The 27,619-nt window shown below is 37.6% G+C and overlaps 1 protein-coding gene and 1 non-coding gene across 2 annotated transcripts; both read right to left on the reverse strand.

The window, feature by feature from the left end:
• Positions 1-974: 974 nt before the first annotated feature.
• Positions 975-27,554, reverse strand: LOC126175831 (protein disulfide-isomerase-like). The gene is made up of 10 exons (XM_049922831.1): positions 27,323-27,554; positions 26,903-27,100; positions 20,022-20,155; positions 19,708-19,845; positions 13,179-13,409; positions 9,802-10,002; positions 4,198-4,368; positions 3,986-4,114; positions 3,638-3,727; positions 975-1,750 (listed from the first exon to the last, which is right to left on the reverse strand). Exons 1-10 carry the CDS (start codon positions 27,465-27,467, stop codon positions 1,700-1,702), a joined length of 1,488 nt encoding a protein of 495 aa, XP_049778788.1. The 5' UTR covers positions 27,468-27,554; the 3' UTR covers positions 975-1,699.
• On the reverse strand, positions 2,011-2,085 carry Trnat-cgu (transfer RNA threonine (anticodon CGU)). Its single transcript has one exon. It is a non-coding gene; the product is annotated as a tRNA-Thr (tRNA).
• Positions 27,555-27,619: the final 65 nt, after the last annotated feature.

The raw sequence follows: 27,619 nt of genomic DNA on the forward strand, positions 1-27,619 counted from the left end.
AGCTTGCAGTAGCTCAATTTTGTATCGTTTCATGTGTAAATGTCAACGCAACACACGACAAACTGACATTGGGGGCATGTTGAGCTGCAGATTTTTGGAGACTCCTTGAACTATGGTGGATTCATTCAACATCCGTGTCAGACACTCTGGGATGGCCCAGGGATTTGCTTTTACACAAACAACCTGTTTCTCCGAAGTTTTCGTACCTTGTCTAATGCTCTGTGCTGTAGGAGGACCCACACCATACCTAGTACGGAAGTCACACCTAACAGTTATTATTGACCCACACAGCGCAAAACTTAAAACACAAAACTCTTTCTGTTGTTCTGACACTATTTTTACTAGAACTGAAGTGGGCACACACTGCTGCTACCCGGCAGGGACCCTGTAACACTGAGTTTGCTCTTTCCAACAGTATGTTGTTCATGCATGTATCTTAAATAACATCATAGTTATGATTCTTGTGGATAAACCCTGTATTTCATTACCACCACATTGCTACACACATTTTATAGAAAATAATTTGTCATTGTGTCTTACCTAATGTTGCCAGTCAACATCGCCCATTGCCAACTGCTTTCTTATTCCACATTTTTCGTAACTAGTGTATGATGGCACAAGTTCTACGATTTTGATGCCAATATACATAATCTATGTGCACATTTATAATTGCTTTCAAATGTATTACCAGAAATACAGAAAGTTCATTAGTAGAAACTTAAAAACTAATCCTGGCCTTTGTGTGGAATTGTGAACTAAAAATGTTTTCATGAAATGTAAAACTTAAGAAATTACTGTCATTCGCATTTTCCTACTGTTCACACCATTTTTGTGAAGTCCCCTGAAAAGTGTAAAAGGGGGTTTCCACTGTAAATTCTATCCATTGAAAGTGCAAAACAGATTTAGATATTTCTAAAAACAGTATATTTAAGTTAAATTGTGGACAGGTATTGCACAAAAAATAGATACAGCAATTCTCTGAAAATTTTTTTACTTGCATCATCAGTAACATGGAGCAATGGAAGAAATGAGTTAAGTATCTTAACAAATGTCCCACTTTCCAGCACGGCAAAGCACTATACTGGTTCATAGAATTTTTACTGTATTAGAAAATTTTTTTGGCAAACTCATTTGTAACAAAAAATACTTTTCTTTAGTAATATCAAATAAATAACTGCATTCACTATACTACAAGATATAAAAATGTGAGCATTCTTACAAAGCAACAAGATAAATGCAATAAACAATAAATTAAACATTAAAAACAATGTTTATAAAACTGGGATGGAGCAAATTACTACAGAATTAGAAACTTTTGGCTTAAAAATAACACCAAAAGCATAAAATTTTGAAAAACTATCAGTGAATTTAGTCTTATATCCAAATATTTGTGCCAAGTAGATTTGGAACCTTTTGTACATCATAGGAATGATTGCAGCAACATAATGGAAGGCATACAACAGCTTTTATAGGGATGCTCCAACATTACCAACAAAATCATGAGAACTTTATAAAATATAATTAATTACTGTTAATTTGTTAGGAACATCCCAAAAGCTTATCCTCATAAAACTATTTTACAGAAAATATCAGAATATATCAGTCTCTTTTTTTAATCTTACACTGGAACAGAACTATTACAGATGCACATATCACATCCACTCAGTCATTCACAACACAAAAATATGCTGACTCATTTCTACAATTCATCTTTGCGTGGTAAATCGTCATCTTCATCCTCTTCTTCAGCCTGCAAGCAGTGAAAAGAAAAAAATATTAGAAAACAATAAAATGAAACCATACAAAAAATTACCAACCTCAGCACCTTCCCAAATTAAACAACTGAATAACATGTACAGATCCTATATATATTTGACAGTAGTATCTGTTCCCGAAAGAACAGATACCGTGGATGACCATGCAGCTGCTAGAAATGAAATGATAATTAAATGGACACCCTAGCTGCAAACAGGCGTTGATGTACTTCATTGGGGACATGTTGAAAATGTGTGCCCCGACCGGGACTCGAACCCGGGATCTCCTGCTTACGTGGCAGATGCTCTATCCATCTGAGCCACCGCAGGCACAGAGGATAGTGCGTCTGCAGGGACTAATCCCTTGCACGCTCCCCGTGAGATCCACATTCCCAACATGTCCACACCACTACATTCGTAGTGCGTCTAATAGATGTTTGCTCATCATACTCATTACTCGTGGCAGATTAATCTACCAAGTCCCGTACGAGTTCGGGCATAGCGTGTGCGTTCACACAAGGTCAATGGCCGGGAAGCCATATATTTTAACTATATATGACGGTAGTATCTGTTCCCGAAAGAACAGTTACCGTGGATGACCATGCAGCTTTGCTAGAAATGAAATGATAATTAAATGGACACCCTAGCTGCAAACAGGCATTTATGTACTTCATTGGGGACATTTTCAACATGTCCCCGATGAAGTACATCAACGCCTGTTTGGAGCTAGGGTGTCCATTTAATTATCATTTCATGTACAGATCCATTATTTGAAGGCAACAAATTTTCTCAGAGAAGCAGAACTTCATTCTCATATAGTAGCAACAATTTTATCAGTCGCACCACAATTTACACACACTACAATACCCTTCTGTTGATCATCACAAAAACAGTCAATTTTAACATTATGAATTTAATTAAATCACACAAATTCACAACAGCTACACATCTAAAATGAGGAAAGAACAAATTATATTGTCTCACTCTTGGAGGCTCTGATCACAGCTTTTGGAAAATGGAGTATTAAAAATTGTGGCATGAAGGTAATGCCCTATGTAAAAATAATGCAATCACAACTGCCTGACAGCAAATTTGGGTAAGAAATGGAAAGTCTTCAAGAATGCCTTGCTGAAGGTTTCGTTCAAGAAGTCGTAAGGGGAAATTTAATATATGACAGTAAAGGGTTCTTGACCCCAAATTCTGAGTTAACCCACAATTACCAGGATGTTTACTGACAATCCATCAGATTACAGTAAATCTGTTAGTATCTTATATGTTTAGTCGTCCATATTTTTGATCTGCACATGACAGTCATACTGAAATGTCAAGATTGAGGAGCTTACAACTATTTAATATTTTTAATGTGTTCCTGTGGAAGAACTATCAAATCATTCCTTCCCTTACATGCAAAATGTGCGTGTGTAAATAAGGTAGCATTAGACAACAACCATATTTTACAATGATATACCCTGGGCATTTATTCTAGTACCCCTCTGACCAGTTCACACAGCGAAGATTGCATTCACTTAAGTAGCTGATCAAATTATTCTCAACTCATTTATCTAATATGTTATGTGACTATAGTAAAATAGATTTGCAATATTTCTGACATTTCATGAAAAACTGGGTGCTGGTTTTTAATGGTTCACAAAGTATTAGGGGGTTAATTCTAATAATACAGGTCACACCACTGACAATATCAACCAAATATACAGCTCTGTTTGAAAGAACCCTCTATATTCAGCATATTTTCAGTCTATCATTCGAGATTTTTTTCCAATTACATATAAAAATCCAATTATTTTAAAAAAGACACCAAAACAAAAGAGGAAGTTATCTAAAAAAGTAATCACATGACGTAAAACACAAATGATAAGTTTTACCTCATCAGGAGCAGCTTGTCCATAGGTACCACCAGATTCCAAAAACTTTGTGAGTCCTTCCAGAGTTCTTTCACCGTTGTACTCTATGACCTACGAACAAAATAAACAAAAGAATGAAATAAAGTCATCACAATTTTGTGTGAATTTTGTGTGTGTGAGTGTGTGTGTGTGTCAAATTACCCATTTAACCATTTTTTCAACTACAATATACAAAATATTTCAGTAGACAGATAGGAATGAAGTTTCCTCCATTAACTTGTTCAGCTTTGCTCTAAGTATGTCTTCTATTAATAACTGAATTCATTCTGTATGGTTTTGTTAAATTTAATAGATTACACAAATGATTACCTTGTTTTCACCTTTCGTGTAAAGTTTCAGTGTAGGAAAACTCGTTATCTTTGTATGCTCAAGTTCATTTGCTGTAGCATCCATTTTTGCTATCACAACACTGTCACTGTCTTTAAATTTCTCACCAAGCTGCAAAGAAATATTAGATGTTGAGTCGTAAACATTTTAATTTATTTTTAAAGAGTAAACAATTTTCATAAACAAATGGTTACCTGATCATAAATAGGAGCAAGCTGTTTGCAGTGACCACACCATGGTGCATAGAATTCCACCAAGACATCTTTGGATTTATCAAATGCTATTTCATCAAAATTTGTTGAGACAAGAACCTTGACAGGTGTCTTGTCCCAATCATCAGGCAGTGTTTGAGAAAGCAGGTGTTGCTACAAACAAAACAAAATAAAATAATTACAAAAAGAAAATAGATACATAAACAGTGTTTGTGTTAACAGTTTCCCAGATAGACCAAACTATTCATGTTTCTGTACATATGCAGCTCAAACATTATCTGACTGATTAGCACAGATGTAAATCACATTTCTGCGAGACTGAACAATATGCCCCCAATAAGAGGCGAAGTCCCACAGTATTGGCTGTATTGCCATGGGAACTTTTTAGTTCCACTTGGAAAATAGTTCATGGATTGCATCCATCCAAGGGATAGTATCATATGAACAGAAGCCGAAGTATTGCATACCTTGGTAGTCCGCGCTTGAGCCTCTTATTTCCAAAATTTGTAAATCACTTAAAGTTGCAATGGTCAAATATTGTTTTTACACAATACACCCTTTTTATATACAAGAAAAAAAGTTATTCAAGTCAGTTCATCAATCAGACGGATGAAGAACAGTACAATACAAACAAAAATTAACAACAGGAAAACAGCAAATGTTACACAGTAAAACTTCATCAAGTTTAACTTCTATACTTCCAAAGTCTGACCAAACTGTACATTTATTTTAGTCTCAAAGCATTCAATACATTTTTAAATGCTAATTTTTTTGTACAAAACAGACTTGCTTAACACAGAAACAGAATGCAAATTTTAAGATGATGATCCGTTAAACAATGGTTTTACCCGACAAGGTCAAGCATTCCAAATAAATGCTTTACTTGCATTACTTTCTACCAGTTTCAGTTGACTATTAGCACTTTAAGGGATAACATGATGTTGAACAAAAAGTGTGTCACTAACACTCAACAGTTTAAGGTAATCGAGGAGAACGAGAAAGAAACACCCTGTGCACAAAATAATGCTGCATTTAAAATTTAGTAAAACACAGATTTCTGATACTTTAAGAAACAAGGATAAGATACAGGACAAAGAGAGAAGAGAATGGGCAAACAAAAAAGGCAAAGATGAGATATGAAGAAACTAACAAGATAGTGCAAGGGGGGGGGGGGGGGGGGGGAGCTACTTTATCTGGAACCATGTTGCACAGTGAAGTTCCGGAAGTCACTACAGAGCTCTGAAATACAGTGTTTAAGGCATCTACAGGATAACTTGACAGTTACGAAGTGGGAGATAACACTGTGTGGAATGAGACATGCAGGAAAGCTAAGGACGTGCAGGAAAGCTTAGCAATAGAATGGAAGATAATACTGTAAACGCCAACTGCGAATTATAACCAAAAAAGATGTGTTCAATATTGATAAAACAGGACTTTTATTGCAGATTGCCTTCAAAATTTATAGCAATTTGAGATGAAAAGTACACTGGCAGAAAAACGTCCCCAGAAAGGCTCACTGTAACATTGTGTGGAAACACGCTAGGTGAAATGGAGAAGCTACTTGTGACTGGTAAGGCAGCAAAATCACATTGTTTCAAAAACTTAAGATGGTAGTAAGCTTCCAGTCATATGGCGAAGAAATAAAAAGTCTGGATGGTGAGTGGTCTTACGGAAGAATGGCTGGGCTCTTTCAGTGCCAAAATGAAAACTGCCAAGTTCTCCTTTTCCTAGACAATGCAATCTGCCAACTAAGTTATCAACATGGGATTGGTTTGGTTCCATGTTCAACCAGCCACACACAACCCATGGAGCAGGGGGTTATTTACACATTCAAGCCCCATTATGGGCAATTGTTGATGCAGTCTCTTATTCTTAGTGTTGAAGAAGCCAAATGTGCATTATGCTCTTGCATGGTAATTTTCTGTCCTGGATGCTGTAAATTAGATTGGCTCGGCAGTAAGAGAAATAAAGCCCAAAACTTACCAAGTGCTTCAACAAAGTGGGGTTTGGAGGTCAGTAACATGTTTCTGTGTCCACTCGAGCTCAAGAAAATGCAGCAGCAACTGCTGAATTAAAATGTGAAACATTACATGTAGTGCAGATGACTACAGTCTAAGAGATGACTTTCTGTCAACTTACTCCACTTTTACTTCAGCAACAGACTTAACAGAAACCCACAACACAGAAGATGATCAGGAAGAAATAAAGGAAGAAGAGGAGCAAAATAATGTCTCTAGCAAAATTACTATGCCAGAAGCTACTGCACGCATAAACAACATTATCCCAAGCTGTCTGAACTATTGCATAGTGCAAAAGGAACTGCGAAGAAAAAAATCTGAATGGTAAATCAAAACAGGTTTCCATCCTTGATATGTGGTGGAAAAAGTGAACTGCAAAGGAAATAAACATGGCAATAATATGTACATACATACAACAATAAATGAATTTAAAGTTAAAGAGAAACTACAGAAATGCTGTATTATTTATCAATTAGTGTAACAGTCTAGTGTTCAGTTGTAAAATACACTGTACAAGAACACCTACTGTGCATGAGTGGAAGTACTTAAATAAATGCATAATTAAAATTTGTACTTTTGTGCAAGATACCTGACAATTTTTTATCTAGCCTAGTGGGTTTTGTGTAATCCAGAAACTTGTCCAATTTGGAAAATTTTTTAGTTCCATGCAATTCCAATTGGAGTACTTATTCTATAATCTTTATGATATTGGTCTCTCACTGGCAATAAAGGTTATGTGAAACGTCTGTTTTGTTATCAACTGCTGTTCATCTGCCAAGTACACATTGTACATGTGCCTGTGTCCTACATCAGACAGTTTAAGAAACTAACCAAATAGTATATTGGGTGTCTCAAAATGTACACTGCAACTTCAATTGGTAATAGCATCCAAACTCGTTAAAATAGTCACGTTACATATGGCTTATGTGACAAACTATCAAAGTTTTGGTTGTATGTTTCCCAGGTTGTGAGTGAAGCATAATGACAATGGGCCAATAAAAGGCTCAGTGTGTGGAACAGTTTATTATGACCAAATCAGACACACAGGTTGGAAGGAATTTGGGAACACAGTACAGAAAGCAATGACCATTGTGGACATTGATACACCTGAGGTAAAGGTACTTTATGCAGACAGGAAATGATGTGAAGCATCATACCAGATGATATGCAACAACTAAAGCTGACACACAACAGACTGGCAGGTGTGGTCCAATTACCTGGCTTCCTAGGTCAGGTGACATTACACTGATTGACTTCTTTCTATGGGATTATGTCAAGGTCAGGGTCTACTGAACACCTGTCAAACCCACCAATGTTTTACAGATATAGATCATTATTGCCACTGCCAGAGCTGATGTTATGTTGTGCTAAGTGTGGATAGAGCTCTATTACAGACTGGGTGTTAAGTGTGGCATGGAAGACACACATGTTGAAATTAATTGAATGCCATAAAAACTGTGAGGTAGTGTATAACATAAGCCAGACTGTATCAATATCTTAATTAGTTTGGACACTGTAACACAAAGCACCATACCTTTTGAAACATCTTTTATGTCAACTGTGAAACCACAAAAGTTACGGGCAATAGCTATGGAGTAATCCAGCATGATACTAGTACAGGAGAATGCAGTTACAACATCCACCCACTATGACCCATCTTTATACAGCTAAGAGTTATGACAGTCCATATTGCCTTCAGCTGTATCATTATGTAGATAATCTAGAACACCTTTGGTATCACTTGTGGGCTCCAAAGTTTTATATTGTAAAGAAATTAAACTAGACATCAAAGTTTCCTATTATCTACGAAACAGTACAGTTTCTCTGAAGTGTCATTGGAAATTTATTCCAGTAAGAAATATTAGGCAGCCACTGCCACTGGAAACTTTTAGGCTACAGATTTAGAATGCCTAATTTTTTTCTTCAATGATTTATCTTCTCAAAAATAAGGGCATCAGGTTCTTCCTTACAATTAAATGGGCATTACACATAGTTTACATTACATTACAAAGAGGTCTTGCATTTCATATGGAATCCTTCACTCTAAAGTAACTATAAGGAATAGTAGAATAAGTAGTATGCATAGCAGGAAAGAAACATCCTGTGGAAATATGTTCAAATTATGGACAGCAGAAACAAGTGAAAAAACTTTTCTGCAAATGGCATCAGTATTTTATGTCCAATTAAAGAGATTATCCAAAATTATACCAGAGTTCTTTGAGAAGAATAGGAGAGACTGTTTGTGCAATTCTGAACTAATCCAAGTTTGACAGGACAGTTTACTTGGTAACTTTTGCATTTAGTTTAAGCCCCAGTTTCTAAACCCAGAAGACAGATGGCATTTAAATTGGAGGTCATAAAGTGTCAATGTGACCTCACTGCTGTCTACAGCATATTTCTGGCCATCATTTATCTTTAGCAGTGCAGTGTGAGGTGTGGTGGTGTGTTTACAACACATCTTTCCCACTGAATTTGTATAATTATTCAGCCAGCTGATCTTTAATATAACCAAGGGCTTTGAAAACAGTGAAGACAATGCTGATTGATGATTAATCACCAGATGATTTTGGGTTTCCGTCCGAAAGGATAAATCTGCTTTTCCACTGAATGGGCTATGTCCTGTGCAGAATAAACGTTAAATACGTTTGTGCTCTACCATACGCAGTGTGCCATATCTGCCCAGTCTACTTCCACCAGGATGTTCGCGATCACTATCTGGATTTGGTCTATAACATCATACATGACAACCAGATCATTTGTATCACTATTTTAGAATCACCCAGCAAAATGAAGATATTCTTAGAACGAAAACAGTCGTAACACATTAAATGTGTGATAAAACAATGGAAGGATCAGGTTGTAATATCTACAATATTAGGAAAAGGATACACTGCTCCTCACCATAAAGACAACCCATTGAGTTTGAACAAGCAAACAAAAAGACTGTTACACATTTAGTTTTCATCCAAAGCCTTCATCAGAAAAGAAAATGCACATGTTCACAAAAGCAGGTACACCTCACACACACAACCACTATCTCTGGCAGGCAGCCAAACCACCAGAAAGGGTGCGTGAGATGTGCCTGTTTGTGTGAATATGTGTTTTTTTCTGACTAAGACTTCAGCTGAAAGCTAAATGTATAACGTTATGCCTGTCTAACTCTGTGTGCCATCCTTACAGTGAGTATTCATCTATCTTTTCCTAAGACTGTAAATGTGTAATAATACAGCACACGTGATTTTGTTTAAACATTAAAATTACAGTATTACCCTCACCAAAGAGGACATTTGACAAATCTGTTAATCCTATGACTGTCTAAATTTAATAACTTCACAGACCACCTCTTCGGCACTGTGGGGAACACATTCCAAATGCTAAACTGTTTGAAGAAAGAATAAGTGTGCGCCAAAAAAACAGTGTACAGATACATCATAACCCGCCCTCTTACTTCTCCATGTACATTTACCTTTAAAACCGGATTTTTAAATACTATGTGAAGTACCATACAGCAATGCCAAAAATCACTCAAAGGATGTTAAAGCAACATTTTCATGCTTAGCTAACTCACCTTCAGATTACCATCAAGGAAGCCCTGTACAAAGTTCTTTATGTTATCAGCAGTTATTTCTGGGTCTTCTGGCTTATATTTGGCCATGTCTTCCTCCAAACGGATAAGACGCATTGCAGGTACCTCTTCCTTCTTCATACCAAAGAATTCTAGGATTCTCTGATGATCTTCCTCATCAGAATTAATGGAAACAAACAGCAACTGGAAACAAGGAATATTTTATTAATGACATGGATTACATGTTGATCTTTCATTCTAAATTTTTTTCCCCTTACACAAGTTTAATGTTGCAATGCATCACTTACAAAAAATAAATTTTGGTTATGCAGTAGCATTTATGTTTAGAAAACCTTAGTTCTCATTTTCAGAAACACTGCTAGAAGTCACATTAACTTCAATCAAATTGGACTAACTGTATCACTGATGTAAATATGGTCAGGAGTAAACAACAATGGCAAACGCACATTCTCAGTGTTATTGCTCCTATTAAGAACATACGGGCAATAGCACGAAAGTGGAGGGGGCCCTTTTTAGTTATGCCTTGCTTCTTTCAACCATGATAGATCTGCCAGAGGAGGAAGAGAAAGCCCTCAAGTTAGTTTGTCCCTGCCATCTGTTGATGGATCTGTGTACTTATAAAATAAGTGTTCTCCCTACTTGGTAAAATAATAGGTCCTGTCAACAACATAGAAAGTGCCAGATTCAGTTGGAGTATCAGATTTTCCATTATTCTCGTGACCATAAAGATTAAAACTTAAATGTTACTTAATTGTATACCTACTTTTTGCAATAAAGTTGACATGCAGGGGGGACAAGCGTACTTTAAGCATGCCACTTCATACTGAAATATTACTTATACACTCCAGCAGAGGGCCATGGTGATAATGGAATATTTGAAATTGTGTTCATGCAGTGTTACTGAAGTGTCGACAGTAAGTATTTAGTTTCTTAGGTATGTCCCAGAAATGACACCATGAATAATATTTCCATTTAAAATTCATGTGACATTCACATAGAAATAACTGAGCTCTTACATCTTGCCTCTTTCACTACAGAGAAGTGAGATAATACACAGCCAGGAGATACTGTGAGGCATTAAACGCAAAAGAAATTTATATAAATTGACAGTGCGCAAAAAAACAATATCTTCAGAAAGGCACTTATGACGAAGTGGCTTGACAGTTCTCAAATGGGTTGGTGTAGAAACAAAGCTGCATGGAAGGGGTCATCACAATTTTCACATTGAAGTTGAAAGATATAAAGTCATTACTGTAAGCCAACATATGGCACCAAGAATAAAAAAGTCTCTTTCACAAAGATTAAATAATTATGCATGATCTGTACTTAAGAATTACAATTTGCAGAAGAGAATTTCATGCTATTATGAAATGAGCCTAAAAAATGTTTTAATATAATTGGGTTCTCATCCTATCCAGCAAGTCTCACATGATTTAGGGTTCTGGGTGACCTTTCCAATTCCCCACATTTCCTAAACCTCATTTTCCTTCATCCTCTTCCTTCCCCTTCAACTCTTCTGCAAGAATGGAGCCAGCGGCTCCGAAAGCTTTCACATTTCTGTAATTTTTATGCATTATCTCCTGCCGCCATGTGATGAGTAGGTTCTTTTTACCAATCCAATGATATCATCTTTTCAAAAACAGATTATTTTCTTTAGGACAATCTTTTAATGAGATTTTAACCTGGCTTTCCATATTCAATAACATCTGCTAAATGCAAAAACCAGAAAATTTATAATTTTATTTTAAAAGATGGACAATGGTAAACACTGGCATATGCTAATGAACAGCATTAGCAGAAGGCACAGCCAGAAAGTTTGCCTCTAAAATTAAGTTTCTCCCAGGGGAAAACAAACTTTTTCCGTGTTAAGTGACAGTGTGTGTTCCCTTGGAACTGCAGAACTTATCAATCCTTTGAATGGTTATTGATTTATACATGGGCATAGAATTTCCTGGCACTTTAGAAAACTAAAGTCGGGGAAAAAGACGTTTTGGAAATATCTTTAATGTGCAGCAACTTGTACGCTGTGTATTTTTGTATCACTAAAGTATACATTGTAATTCCACAAAACACCACACGTTACTTTCCGAATCATTGAAATCAAGATTTTAATGCACTTTTGTAAGCCAGTCATAGCTCATGTCATGTAATGTAATCTCGCCAGCCGATGACAGCGGCTATTCAGAGCATAGGACATGTGATGTAGTCAGCAAACAGCAACATCACTGTTAAGCAGCACAAACAGGTAAAGTTAATACTTTAAATTGACATATATATTGTTGCTACAAGAAAAGCAAAGCTTTAACATATAATATTTGTCTCTAAGGTTAATAAGCTGCAACAGAATCTAAGCTTTCACATATAATGTTTATCTTTTTTGCACATGTTGTACTTTAAGATACATCACACAAATGTGCCAGTAAAATTTTTAATAATGAAATAAATGTCTGATTCAGGCTTCGAAATTCTTCTAAATGGCTTGTCATCAAAGAGTTGATTTTTAAATGAGAGTCAAATGCTCTAATTTAAGAAATTCATGGTACATTCTCACACATAGTTCAACTTAGATAATAGGAAATTTACTCTGAAAGTAACACTTTTCAAAGCACCATTCGCAATATTTTCCTGTGACCTGTTAGAGACAGGGTCATTTTAGCAGTTGCCAGAGTGCAGATAACCGGTATCACTGCGCTTGCGCAGCTACCATGACGTAATAAGCCCGTATATACATTCGTGTAAAACATTAAAAGATAACTGGCTATGGCAAGGAAAGAGTTTCTGAAGAAGAGAAATTTGTTAATATCAAGTATAGATTTAAGTGATAAAAGTCTCTTCTGAACGTATTTGTATGGAGTGTAGCCATGTATGGAAGGAAACATGGATGATAACTAGTTAAGACAAGAAGAGAATAGAAGCTTTTTGTACTGAATAGAACTGGGGAGAAGAGGAATTTGTAGCACAACTTGACTAGAAGAAGGCAACGGTTGGTAGGACATGTGGTGAGGTATCAAGCGATCACCAATTTAGAATTGGAGGGAAGCGTGTAGGGAGACTGTGGGATGAATGCACTACGCAGATTCAGAAGGATGTAGGTTGCAGTAGTTATTCGGAGATGAAGAGGCTTGCACGGGATAGAGCAGCATGCAGCATGGAGAGCTGCATCAAACCAGTCTCTGGACTGAAAACAACAAATATAATTAAGGATTTTTTTCTATGTACTATTTTATTTTTTCCAACAAAGTGAAGCACAAAAGGACATTTTTCTCAGAAATCAGAATAAGGTGATAGCCCACTTTATTACTCAAGTATCTATAAATAAGTAAAAAAATTCAGTTCAGTATAAGAGATGCAGAAATTACCTTTTCCCGGAAGTCCTTGGCAGATTCACGAGCAGCATCCAAGTATTTATCAAAATGTCCAGCCTCCTTCGATAAGAATATAAGAAGATGGCTCTTAATTTCACCACCAAAAATTTTCTGGGCAGTATCATGATTGAATTCCACTACTAGTGGAAGAGACTGAGCTGCCACAAATTTCTTTATGGCTTGTTCTGTTACCTCACCATCCATGACAGCTTTGCCTTCATCAAACTGAAAAAGGTAAGATTTTTCCATTAGTGTACAATGAAAACGGTTTCTTTTAAAATAGATGAAAACTGACAAACAATTGTTACAACAGAAGTTGTCACACATACTTCAAGATAAACAAGTAATTTTTTGAGAAGAAATGAATTTTGCTTTTATCAACTTTAAAGGAAAAATCTGCTTTAAAGAGCTTTTCAATGAATAGTTCGAAGAAACATCTTACACATTTTTTAACATCACATCTTTAAAAATATACCTTTTATTTTTTATAATATTGTCATCAATTGCACTGTATTCGGAAAATACTTCAGAAGATCTACATCTATATACATACTCTGCAAGCCACAATATGGGGTATGGCAAAGGCACTCTCAAACAGAGCAAGGGAAAAATGTCTATATGCTTCCATACAAGCTCTGATTTCTTACCTTGTCTTCGCAGTGCTTACACAAGTTGTATGTTGGTGGCAGCAGAACCGTTATGTAGCCTGTCACAAATGTCAATAGTGTATCACGAAAAGAATGTCTACTCCCCTCCAGGTATTATCATTTTAGTTCACGGAGTGCTTCTTTAATACCTGCATGTTAACTGAATCTACCAGTAACAAATCTAGTAGCACACCTCTGAACTGCTTTGATGTCGTCCTATCATTTAAAGCAGAAAAGGGTCTACTATACATGAGTTCTAAAATGCACACCTTGCGAGCTATGTGCACTTGTTCAGTGGGGCTGCTGATTTTTCCAGTAGCAAAAAATGAACAAGTGCTCATAGTTCTTAAGATACGAATTTTAGAGCCTAAATCTACTAGACTGTTTTTGTTTCAAATAATCGGTCCAGTCATATCCTTGAATACTGATCATTCCTCAGAGAGACTCTGTAGATGAGCTACATCTGGCTAGAATCCTCCCAATAAAACAATAGCAATATTTTGTCTTCTCTACAACTCACACTGCTTGCTTCTTTAATTTCATTTCAATGTGTAATGTTACACCTAGATATTTAATTGACATGATTTGTCAAGCAGCACATTACTAATACTGTATCCAAGCAGTAAAAGCTTGCTATCCAACTAACCTTCAATTATCTACATTTTCCCACATTCAAAGCAAACAGCCATTCATTTCTCAAACTAGATATTCTGTCCAAGTCATCCTGCAGTCAAATGTAACACTCATCCTGCAGTAAAATGTAACACTGTCTCTTACACATCATAAGTAAACAGTTATGGACTGCTGCTTACCCTTATGTCAGACCATTTATGCACAAAAACAAGAATGGTCCATCACACTTCCCTGAAGCACTCTTGACTATACCATTGCCTCTGATGACCACTCTCCACCATGTACAACACACTATGTTACACTAACTTAACGAGTCTCTAAGCCACTCACATCTAAGAACCTGTCTCATGTACTTGGATCTTTATTAACAGCCTGCAGTGTGCACTGTGTCAAACTACTTTCCAGAAATCTAGGAATACAGAATCTGCCTCTTGCCCTTCAGAAATTGTTTGCTGGTAATTGTGTGAGAAGGGGAAAGGTCAGTTTTACCTGAGTGACATTTTCTAAACCTGCGCTATTGTGGACAGAAGCTCTTCTGTATCAAGGCAATTTACTAAACTGAAACTTTGAATTTGCAGTAGATTTTATGTATATTGGTCTACAACTAAACTGGCCAGAGATCTCGCTTGCATCTCCAAATCTGCACCTGCAGTAGGCAGAGTGAATGGGAAGTGAGTAAGCGCTCCTCTAACCAAACAGCCGGCCTCTTCATTTCCCAGGACACCCATATGACTTGGGACCCAGATTAAGACCAATGAGAAGGCAGCATAACGATGGTCAGCAAAAAGGTCATGAACAGTGTAGACCGAAGTGTAGCAAGAATACCATTGGTCAGCAGCCTGGAGACTGCTCACTGAATCAGTATATACTAAAACATTATCATAGGAGGCAAGTTTAATACAATAAAGGGCTCTGGTAACAGCTGTCAACTCTAACACACTGCAAATGGCACTAGAACTGTTGATGTAAAAACATTGTGGAACTCTTAAGAACTAAGGTCAGAGAGGCTGAAAGGTCACGGGATGGGTAGTTGGGTTGGTGGCCGACAGCTTAACATCTTCGAAGAGTAGTGCTAATCCATGGCCTGGGCACCATCCAAGGGGAAGTGCATGAGAAAACACAGGGAGTACAGTTCATGGGGGGGGGGGGGGGGGGGGGGGGGGGGGAGATGGGAGATCCGAGCATGGGGAAGCGAGGTGCATTCCAACTAGTACCCCCCCCCCCTCTTCCCCCAAGGGCAGGGGTATGTGGTATGATCAAGAAATTGTCAAATGGTAATTGAATAGGAGACCATGAGGTGGGGTACCATCCAATCTTAAGAGGGAAGATCCCCACTTTGGCAAGGAGACTATGGGACCAGTCGAGAAAGCAACAGTGGCCAGACATGCCTCCATGGTGGATAGGGTCTAACAGTTTAAAAGCTGAAGGAGCTACTGAGCCATATACCTGGTAAACATAGTCCAAAACATGGATACAAGTAGCATGAACTGCACCCCAAGATGTTGATACAACCATAGAGATAAAAACTGACGAATAAAAATCTGTGGGGGCCTCGAATGGCCCCAGTCATGGAAGGTAAGTAAAATGTGGTGATGCCAAAGCTGTGTTGTTCATCTCACACAGGTAAAAAAAATTGCAGTATGATGGCATTTAGGAAAAGCCTGTCAGACTGCTGCTTATCTAAGAAGCTGGATGGTCATGGCTTGGCCCTCCCAGAAGCCACATTGATAGGGGTACAAAAGGCCCCAAGATTCGAGAACCTAGCACAATCTACAGGCAACCATCTTACAGAGTATCTTACAGAGTACACTGATCAGGCTAGTCATCCAGTAACTGTCAAGAGATGTTGAGCTCTTGTGTAGTTTAAGGATTGGGACAACTATACATCTTGCCATTGCAAGAGGAAGGCACCTTTGAGCCAAAGGCAATTGAAGACCAAGTAGATGTTGCCGTATCTGATTGCGAATTGAATATGAATGTGGGGTTGCATCAGGGGACGAAGCAAGAACACGAAGTAGTTCCCGTTAGTGAAGGTTTCATTATAGGATTCATCGTGGTAGGGAGTGAAACTTAAGATGTCTTCAACTTGTCGCTTCTACAGTAGAAATGTAGCCAGATAGGAAAAGGACACCAATACTATCACAAAGGGGTTACAAAGCGTTCTGCAAGAACCAATGCGTATGTACAAAGACCACTGTAGGACAACAGCTGTTGATCATTGGCAGACCATAAGACCACGAAGTTCAGCCCAATGTCTTGGTCCAACTTTTCACCAGCTGAAAGTGGAAAGAGGGAGCTTTAAAAAGGAATTGCAGTTCCAACAGCGTGAACGATCGTTTCAGATGCCTTGCACGACCTCATCAACACAACACAACACAACAGATTTGGCAAATGTAACAACAGACGCATACAAAAGCCAACTGGCTCTGAAGTGCCCAACACGTTTGTCAGTCTGGAAGTGGCAAGGTAACTACAGGATCATCAAGAAGTGGTCACTGTCACAAAGGTTATCATTTAATGACCAATGTAGCAAAGCTACAAAATTTGGGGAAGAGATCATTCAATCTATAGCTGAAAAGATGCCATGAGGAACAATGAATTGAGGAGGAGAACCATCACTGAGGAGCCACAGATAATGGTATGTGACACTGCCAGATTAGACAGCCCCTGCTGGACAATGTCGTACTCTCCCCAGGGAGTGGTGTGTATAAATATCCCCAAGCAGGAAAAAAAAAGGGAAGAGTAGAAGGATGTTGGGTTAATATGGTCAATTCAAATAATTAAGTGGCTTACCTGGGTATGGGTAAACATTGCAAATAATAATTGCCGAAGTCATGTGCAGGAACACCGTTACTGCCTCCAACGAGGTACAGAGGGGAATTCATTTACTGACTACATCTGTATGAACCAACGTACAGACCCCTCCAGATACCCTCTCAATAACAGCACGGTTCCAACAGAACATACGACAAACACGAAGCATCTGAGAATGGTCATCAGTTAAGTGCATTTCTTGTGGAGCAATGCAAACTGCAGAAGAGGAAGTAAGAGGGTGTAGTTCTGGCAGGTGACAGTAGTACTCATAACAATTCCAAAATTATCGTATGACTAGTGGGCAGTTATATGTGAAGGGGCCAGGAGGACCAGTCATGCAACTGGATCATCCACTAGGATGGAAAAACATCCACAAACATCAGTTTAAAATCTGTAAATATAGGCAGATATGGTACAGCCAGACCCTCCAGAACATCATTCTCTTAATTCTTATTCTTCTTTCCCTTCATACTTTGGTGGGTAAGGTTCATTCAAGGGGCTAACCACATTGAGCGATGGGACAGATGAAGAGCAGACAATCCTGGGATCCACAGGCCGTGCCTCTTGCACCCACTGTTGGTGCTGGGCTTCTGTTCCAGGTGTTGCAACAGAAAGGCATCCTGAGAGGGAGCCCTGTCACCCATACACACTAAAGAAAAACACTTCTCCACCCAGGTGCAGGAAGTGTTCTCATAGGAGATAACATGGGAGAGGAAGGTGATGGGAGAAGTGGTTTGAGGAAAGCAGATTTAGGAAGGCAATGATGATGATGATAGTGTAATAGACTGTCATATTCCAAAGGATGCACATGTTCATCTTTCTACTGTGTCCCAGTATGTGACAGACAGCGAAAAGATTTTTATTCCTGGATCTTCTGTTCTTTCTTGAAAACTGGACAAACTGGTGAATGTGGAGAGTGATGTTCCACACAGTTTACATTGAAAGGTCAGTGTCCAAAGGACTATCTGTGGGGTGATCATCCGCAGTTGCCACATTTTGGGTCCGTTGCGCAGCAGGATGGCATATGCTTAATTCATAAAGTATTGTAAGCAATTTCCTATGTCGAAGGACTGCGTCACTTCAGGATTCTACCAATAAAGCGCAATCTAGAATTCACCTTATCTGTTACTTGTGTAATCTAATCGTTCCATTTGAGATCATTTCAAATAGTCACACCCACATACTTGACAGATGTTACTGCTTCCAAAGACTGGGCATTTATTTTGTACTCTTACATTAATGGGGATTTCACTTTGTTATACGTAGTAGGTTACACTTACTAATATCGTGAGATAACTACCTGTCATTACACCACACATTTATTTTCTGCAAATCCTCACTGATTTGTTCACCACTTTCATGTGATACTATTTTCCTATAGACTACAGTATCATTGGCAGACAGTCTAATGCCGCTGTCAATACCATCAACCAGATCATTTATGTAAATCGTAAAAAGCAGCGGATCTATTACGCTGCCCTGGAGCACACCTGATGTTACACTTGTTTCTATTAAAGTCTCCCGATTCAGGATGACCAACGGCTCTGTCAGAAAACTTTCTATTCAACCACATGTCATGCAGATAGATTGTAAGCAGATCCAAGCACATTCGATGCGAAGAAGACCATACAATGAAAAGACAGATGGAAAAAGAATAGTTGTATAGACTTGCAGCACAGCACAGAAAGAGAAGTAGCACTGCAATAGGTGGAGCCCCATGGTGACCAATCATGTACTCACAGAAGACGACTAGAGCCCATGGGGGTCTATAAACATAAGGGCCAACTGCAATGAATGTTGCCCACCCCCTCCCCTCCATGTCGTCTCACCTGTCCTTTTTAAATTAGATTTCAGTCTTTGTTAAATATTTTGGAGCCTTCTGCAATGAGTTTCATCCAGCTCTCACTTTAGACTATAATTTGAATGCAGCAGCTTTCCTGAATGGTGGTAAAATCTTGACTTTCAATCATCATTTTACAACCTCAATACTGACTGGCAAACATTTATCAGATGGGCATTCCAAATGTACTTTGTTATCTGAGTAGCTGCTTTGTAATTTTAGCACCTATGGTTATCAAAGATAATGCTACAATTCTGCCAACTGCTCTCCCCTCCACCCCTATACAGGTACAGAAATCTGCAGCCAAGGCTCATTGCATTGATAATTTCTGCAGTAAGTGCAGAATGAGATTATACAACATTTCATTTTTATCTCCAGCAAGCTAAACGAAGGACATGAAATAATGGTTACAAATAAACAATTGTCACATGTACTTCACATCAACATGTTATGATGACTTTAGAAGAAACATGTATTTTACTTTACCAACTTAAAAGGAAAAAACCTGCTATAAATGAACAGATTTTCAACGAGAAGTTGGAGTACAAATACCTAACGTATTTTTAACATTACATTTTTAAAAGCTTACCTTCTTAAAAAGTATAATATTGCCATCACTTGCACTGTATTCAGAAAATACATCATCAGATGATGATATGCCAATAGGATGATCATCAATTGTTGCAGCAGCTTCCAGGAATACCTTCGCTGCTGACGAGTCCTGGTCCTGAAACAAGCAGCACTTCAGTTAACAACTATCCCATGATCAGTAACATAAAGTTCTTTTAATTCTTAAATCAGTTCTTCTTAGAGGACAATTTTAACCTTTTCACAGATAATCAACTAAGACTAGTCATCATTTGTGACTCAGCAAAAAATTAGAAGTAATCACCCACAATTTACCTTGAAGAATCCCACAACAACAACATTATCACCATCAATGAATGACTTTGCCTCCTCCACAGATCCAAGTTCCTTAGCTACAGGTCCAGTTTTCTTTAACAACCAATTAACAATATCATCAGATGTTCGTCCACCTAAAAAAGAAAGTAAGATTAACATACTGATATCCAAAACTGAATTTGTGAGAATACTGTACTCAAGAGCATTTCACATCTTGTGTAAAAATCTCTATTGGCCTGTCTGTAAATGTAGTACAGGTAATATTTAATAAAACTGTTTGATCAGACTGATGTGAACAATGCATTTTAGATGTCAACAGCTACATTGAGAGTGCACTACCACAGAACAAGTACACTGTTGCCACCTGACTTTCATGAAGCACATTTCAATATCCTATTCTCTCTCACAGATGACAGTGTTATAACTGTCATATAGTTAATGTCAAATTTATTCAATGTGTTCTGTGATCCTTCATAGAAGTATCACACACAATGAATTAATTTGTGATACTTTCTCAATATCTCACATTTACAGTGAAGGGAAACTACACGAAATAAATATACAACATTGTATCCAGTGCATCCTATTCCACCCATCCCAAGCTGACATATCAATTCAGTATTAGTTTGAGAAACATCTAATGGATATTGACAAGTAATACTTCTACTCAACGCCATATGCCATGCAATCTTAACACTTTCACCTTTTGCCTTTTCTCTTTGCAACTGAAAATGGTTGGTGCCTCAAGTTCTGAAAGCTTTCAGTATTATTATTTGTTACCACCCACCATTAAAAACTGTAAAAAGTATTCACATGTCTATCTTTGCAAAATGATAACAAATCGCTTGTACAAATAAATAGCAATTACTCTCTCTCAGTTAAGTACTTTAAAGGTGATCAGTATTTGTTATGGAGTCATACCATATAAAGTGAGTCAATTTTACTACTCATCCTCCCTGAGCACCACTAATTTGAGTGACATTTTCCCCATGTTTCCCTACTGAATAAAAATAAGCTGTGCAATAACAAAGTTTTTAGGAGGCTTTCAGCAGAAAACTGCAACACATTATTTGCACTCTATGACTTCTGAATAGTTTAGAGAAAGCTTAAAATTGAAATTAGTACAATGTAAGCACAACATTTTCATTAATGAACAACTTTTCATGCTCTTCACACAGTTACAATTCCAAAGCTGTGTCATCCCCATTTTCATGCTTCACACAAGGTCAAATTTGGGAAAAAAAAACTAATCTGTGTCTACAAGATTTTCTGCAATTCACAATTAGATGACCGACAGGGTTAATTGAACCATCTTCAAGCTATTTCTCTACCATTCCACACTAACAGCACACAGGAAGGAAACAACAAAAAATCTTTCTGTGCAAGCTCTGATTTCTCTCATTTCATTATGATGATCATTTCTCATATATAGGTGGGCACAAATAAAATATTTTCTAACTCTGACGAGGAAAGCTGGTGATTGAAGTTTTGTGAGATGATCCTGCCACAACACAAAACACCTCTGCTTTAGTGACGTCTGTAGGTAGAACTCATAACGTCGTGAGACTAAACGGCTGGTTATGTTTCAGAGTAACACTTTTCTGTACCCGTGTCACTGTTTGTCAATCTTTTTCTTTGAGGTTCATTATGAACACTTGCTTTCATCCATTCTCTCTTTTTTATTTGGTGAGTCCTCTTTTTAATCCTCAAGTTTTCTTTGTATTCTTCTTCCATCCTCCTCATACAGTGTGATTGCAGTGTCATGAGAAGCAAAACTGAAATAAGAACATTCTATAAAGAGGTGAATGTGGCATGGAAGCCTTTTGGTAGTAAAACAAGCTTAATAAAAGATAAGACAGGGATTATAATAAGTGAAGAGGAGGGAATATGCAAAAGATGCTGCAGGTTTCTTTATAGTCTCCTCAAGTCTAGAATAACAATACCAGGGAATCCAATAGAAACAAATGGGGAAGAGGACCCAGACAGCAACACTGTCCCACCAAATATAAAAGAAGTGAAAACTGCCATGAAGAAACTGAAAAACAACAAGGCGGCAGGGACAGATGGTATTCGACCAGGACTGTTTAAGCAAGGAGGCAGAAAGCTGGAACAAAGCCTTCTGAAAATGGTCACCATAATAGGGGGTGAGGGAAGAGAAAATGCCCAACAATGGAAAGTGGGTATCCTATGTTCCATATATAAGAAAGGAGATCAGATAGAGTGTGGCAATTACAGAGGGCTCACACTACTACATCTGGGATATAAAATATTCTTTAATATACCATTCGACAGAATCCTCCTAATCATACAGAGGGAGACGGGGCTGTAGCAATGCGGATTTCTCCCTGGGGAGTCAACTATACATCAAATATTCACCTTAAGACAAATTCTGGGGGAAAAGAAACGAATACGGGATTTGTCTGCAGGATGTCTTTATAGACTTCAAAGCAGCTTATGATAGCATAAACAGAGAGCCATTATATCAGGCTCTAGATGAACTGGGAATCTCGAGAAAGTTGGTATAGCTGGTGAGAATTACAATGAGCAAAACACAAGGTAGTATAAGAATAAGAGGAACAATGTCCAATACATTGTGTGTTAAAAACTGAGTGCAACAAGGGGATGCATTGGCATGTCTTCTCTTTAGTGCCACCCTGGAAAGGGTGATGAGAAACACAAACCTTCTGAATAGGGGAACGATCTCCCATAAATCAGTGCAGATACTGGCCTACGCGGATGGTATAGATATAGCAGCAAGAACCCAAAAACCAATGGAAGAGAGATTTATGGCTCTAAATCAGGCTAGTAGGAACTTGGGGTTAATTATTAATGAACAAAAAAACAAAATACTGTATATGGCAGCTGGAAAAGCACAGAAAATATGCTAAATGCAGTAACTATGGGTAATTATACGTTTGAGAAAGTTTAACATTTCAAGTATTGGGCTCAACAGTTACCCATCTAAATGATACCTCCTATGAAATTAAGCAGAGATTAATACTAGCCAACAGAGCCTGTTCTGCCCTAACAAGACTTCTATCCTCAAGGCTCCTGACTTGTATCACTAAATTAACTATCTATAAATCACTTATACGACCAGTGCTTACAGATGCCTCGGAAATCTGGACATTAATAACCAACAATATTGAAATACTCGATGCATTTGAAATAAAGGTACTTAGACAAATTATCGGCCCAATCTGCGAAAGAGGAAGATGGAGTAGGAGATACAACCATGAGATGTATATCATATACAAAGACCAACCCATCAGAGGGATAGTGAAATCATCCAGACTGAGGTGGGCAGGACATGTGGCTCACATGAATGATACTATAATACAAGGAAAGCCGGGGAGGGGGGGGGGGGGGGGCAGAGAGGACATGGTTGACCAAGAGCAAGACAGGAAGATGGAGTAATCGAAGATCTTAGGAAGATGGGCTATAGAAACTGGAGAGTATTGGCAAAGGACCAAGAGAAATTAAAGGAAATTGTAGAAGAGGGCAAGGCTCATCATGAGCCAAGAAATTAGAAGAATTCATAATGTTCGAACAAAGTATATGTTAAAATATTCTACAGCAAATTGGTTAGTGATGTGTCTGTAATTCATCAGATTGATCCTATTTCCTTTGTTGGGTACTGGTGTGACCTCTGCAACTTTCCATTCTTAAGGCATAGACCTTTCGACAAGCGATCAGTTGTAAATGATTGTGAAGTATGGAGCCATTGTATCAGCATACTCAAAGGAACACAAGTGGTATACAATCAGGACCAGATGCCTTGGAGTAACATCACCACTGTCATCGCATAGTGATGGTACCAAATGCATCTTGCCACTGGTGTACTTCACATACAACCAGAATCTCTCCAGGTTTTCTGCCAGACTTTGAGACAAAAGTTTGATTGCAAAAACAATTAAAAGCATCTCGCATTGAAGTTCACAAGTTTTCAAATCAATTTTTGTACAAAAGTATACTGAAAGCCCTTATTAGTTCTACAAAGAATTTACTCTATCAATTCCAGCCAAATACAACATTTATTTGTAAGTAAGCAATTAAGATGTAAATATGCCATAAAAGCTTTGCATGAAATTTGTAGATAAGCTTGTGTCTTATTGTTACACACCATCACAACCACCACCAATTCCCTTTATTTTGTAGAAAAAGGAGTTCTTTTTGTATTGGTGAAGATTTTGTTTCTTTGGAGACCATCCGGATGGGTTTAAAATATTTGTTTGCCAAATAGTGTTAATTGTTCATAAATGTTACATTAATATTTGATCTGTTATTTTTTGGTGTTTTAATTGTGCATATTTGCCAATATTTTTACTTTTTACCTATCCTAATCATAGCCGTAAAGTCACTGTGGCACTAAATTTGGGTTGAAAATAATTCAGAAGAGCTAACAGGCTACTATACATTACATGTTTTAAATTGTTTGTAACTACAAGCAGCTTCAAGGTGTATTAGCACGAACATTTTTAGTTAAAATTTCTTCATGCAGGACAGATCTAGATTTGGCCCTCACCAATGTGCATGGTTCAAAAATGCCTTTAGTAATTGTGGAGATTATGATGATGATTATGATTTGAACAGACTAAACTACTTTGTTGTGAGTCCCACGATTCACAATGAATTAATGAAAGAAATGAGATGATGAGGGGAAGTGACAGCTCCAGGATCCATGATCATGTCACCGTGGTTGAAAATTTACTTGATAGAGACATTTAAAGCAAGAAATCCCAAGAAGCTGCAACTGTAGCTGGTCACTAAAACACACCAAGTTGGACCATTATACTCAGTACAACTACAAAGGTGTGAAACTAAAATGGGATGAGAAAAAGACTGTACAAACTGCAGAGCTAATTAGCTTAAACAGACAGACAAAATTCATATAAGTTCAAAATGTACATCAGTGCATAGAAAGAAAGTAACTGAATGAATTCCAACCTGACCAACAAAGACTACTGAAACTACACCAGTCAGAACCCTGAAACAGGTTCAGTTGTTTATCACTAAGCCTTGCATCTGACAGTTCTTGCAAATGTACTGTTGCAATATGTATGGAAGGAAAAAAACCATCTCATTAAAAAGCAGCTGATGTGTTCTTTACATAGCAACAGTACATACATCTGCTCCAAAGATGGCCATCGCAATCGGTGGCTTTTGAATTAACAGTTTCAACCAGTATGGTAAACAAAATAGACCTAAAATGGTAGGTGATTATATTAGCAATGCCTAACCAGAAGTGAAAAGCTCTTTCTGATAACAAGCATAATTTTACACTGCTGCAAGGATGACACATTTAGATGGAATAAAAAAGCAGTAAGTGGACTTATCTGTAAAAACTAAAACTTTTGGGAAAGGCTATACTCCTATCAATTTCTGTGCTCTACACAAGTCTGTATAGGTTGAGTGGTTACCTTTCGCTTTTTTTTACATAAAACAGATTAAAGAATTAACTACTATACACACATCTTTAGAGATCTCTTACAGAATATTCTAAAATAACCCTTTCCAAATATTTAACAGTATTATTTTCCAGCACATTTTTCCATATTACCCATAAGGTCACAAATACAAGACCTATTCTAGCACAAAAAGTCTGTTCCTACAATGAAATATAAATGATTAATTTTTAAGAATATATAAAAATATGAACAAATCTGACAGAAAAATTTGATGGTCTGTTTACATAGTAACAAATTCTAGAACACTAAAGTGCTGCAGATTGGTAGCATTAATAGGGAACTTATCAGTAAAATAACTACAGGCCATGTAAAGGACTTTGTTTGTCCAAAAAGTCACTGCAGTCAAAAAATACTTGAAAGATTGTCACATTGCCCGAACTCAAACTTTGGCACAAATACTGTGAATGACAGCCTCAACATTTTAACAGTGTTGTGCATTCTTTCCTTTTCCTTATATTACTAGTTTCAGTTTTAAGCTGTCTTAAATTATGCCAAAACTGTCTTAGGCCTCACAGAACTTCTCACAGCCTCCTATTAAAACCAAACCTCTGAGCAATATTTTATTATCAGAGGTCAAGTGGGGACCACTGGTCGAGTTAATTTGGAATTACCCTATAAAGTCTTAGTGTGTCAAGTGCATTTGGTGATTAATAAATCCTGTTTTGTGTTTTATTTTGTGATAAATTGCACTTCATTTCCATCAATCATCCTCTTCCATGTGAAAAGGAGCACCTCCCCTCTCCCAAGCTCGAATACTGATGTCACACTTGCAGATATGGCCTGAAATTGATATGTGGCCTCAACACTTTCAAAGAAGGCACATTTTTATCTATTCTGACTTTCCAGCAGGTACATTGTTTGGAAAAATGTTGAACTAAGATTAGCTGTTCATTACAGCATATGCTTTCCAAAATCTGTGGAACATCCATTCTGCACACCCAGTTTATTGTTGTGAAGAAAATTAATATCAATTTTCATCTGCCTACACTCCTTACTTGTTTTACTGAATTCTTATTCTAACCTGCTGAATTACACACAAAAAATCTTGTAAAACAATCATTGAGAAAATTTACTACTTATATTGCATCAATCCAACTTTAATATCATCAGCTAAATTCCCTGTGACATGTTTGACTCGAGAAACGTAGATGAAAAGAAATCCAAGATTAACAGCAGTTAACAAGTTTTTCCATTTTCGCTCTATTTGCCACGTGAGCCACAAACATTTATGTTAAACAGTCATGCATTTTCTTTAGGAAAAGATGAACGCAGAACATATCAATATGTCACACTGCTCACAAACTGTACAATTTTCTAAAACTACACAGAAATAGTCTGTCAGAAAGAATATCACTAGTGATACGAACATAAAACCCGCGTCCACGAAACAGAGTAAACTTCAATATTACTAACCTGTGTAGTCAACAGGTGATCCTTTACGGAAGAACTTCAGCGTTGGGTAGCCTCTAACACCATGTTTCTCCGCTAAATCGGTTTCTTCTGTGGCATCTACCTTAGCTAACTTGATAGCCGATTGCTTTTCTTCCAACTTCTTCGCTGCTTTTGCATATTCAGGTGCAAGAGACTTACAGTGTCCACACCACGGAGCATCTGCAACAAACATTCGTCACATTACCCACCAATTTGTGTCGGTGCCATTTGCAGCAAACGCTAATAGACAAATGAATATGCACCCTTTTTATAAACACTAAAATTATTTTACTAATGTTGGGAGCTTACTGAAACTTGGTAGCTACTTTCAACGTCGAAATGGTTGGAACTTCCACGTAATCATTACCCCACAACACGTAAACAAGTAGCAATAATACTTACAGAATTCTACAAGTATAAATTCCGTATCAGAAATTGCCGCCTCAAAATTATCTTTATTAAGGACTAAAACGCCCTCATCAGTTTTAATATCCGCGCTGCTCCACACACTACCAACCAGGCACACAATAAAACACAGCTTCAACATCTTGCCTCCGTTTCCCACTCACGCAGTCCTAACAGTACAGTGCAGTTCTGAACTTACAAGAGTGAGGAACGAAGATGAAACGTGGCTGCAAAGATGCTTCGGCGGCATCGACTCGTGGTGAAACGTCATTGGCCGAAGTACGCCATGTGATA

The sequence above is a fragment of the Schistocerca cancellata genome, chromosome 3 (assembly GCF_023864275.1).
Source record: "Schistocerca cancellata isolate TAMUIC-IGC-003103 chromosome 3, iqSchCanc2.1, whole genome shotgun sequence".
In the NCBI taxonomy this organism is placed as follows: Eukaryota; Metazoa; Arthropoda; class Insecta; order Orthoptera; family Acrididae; genus Schistocerca; species Schistocerca cancellata.

Coding starts and splice junctions, on each gene's coding strand:
- LOC126175831 (XM_049922831.1), bottom strand. CDS start 27,467: ATGTTGAAGCTGTGTTTTATTGTGTGCCTGGTTGGTAGTGTGTGGAGC. Junction 27,101..27,322: donor ATTTATACTTGTAGAATTCT/GTAAGTATTATT, acceptor TGTTTGTTGCAG/ATGCTCCGTGGTGTGGACAC. Junction 3,728..3,985: donor ACACGAAAGGTGAAAACAAG/GTAATCATTTGT, acceptor TTTTGTTCGTAG/GTCATAGAGTACAACGGTGA.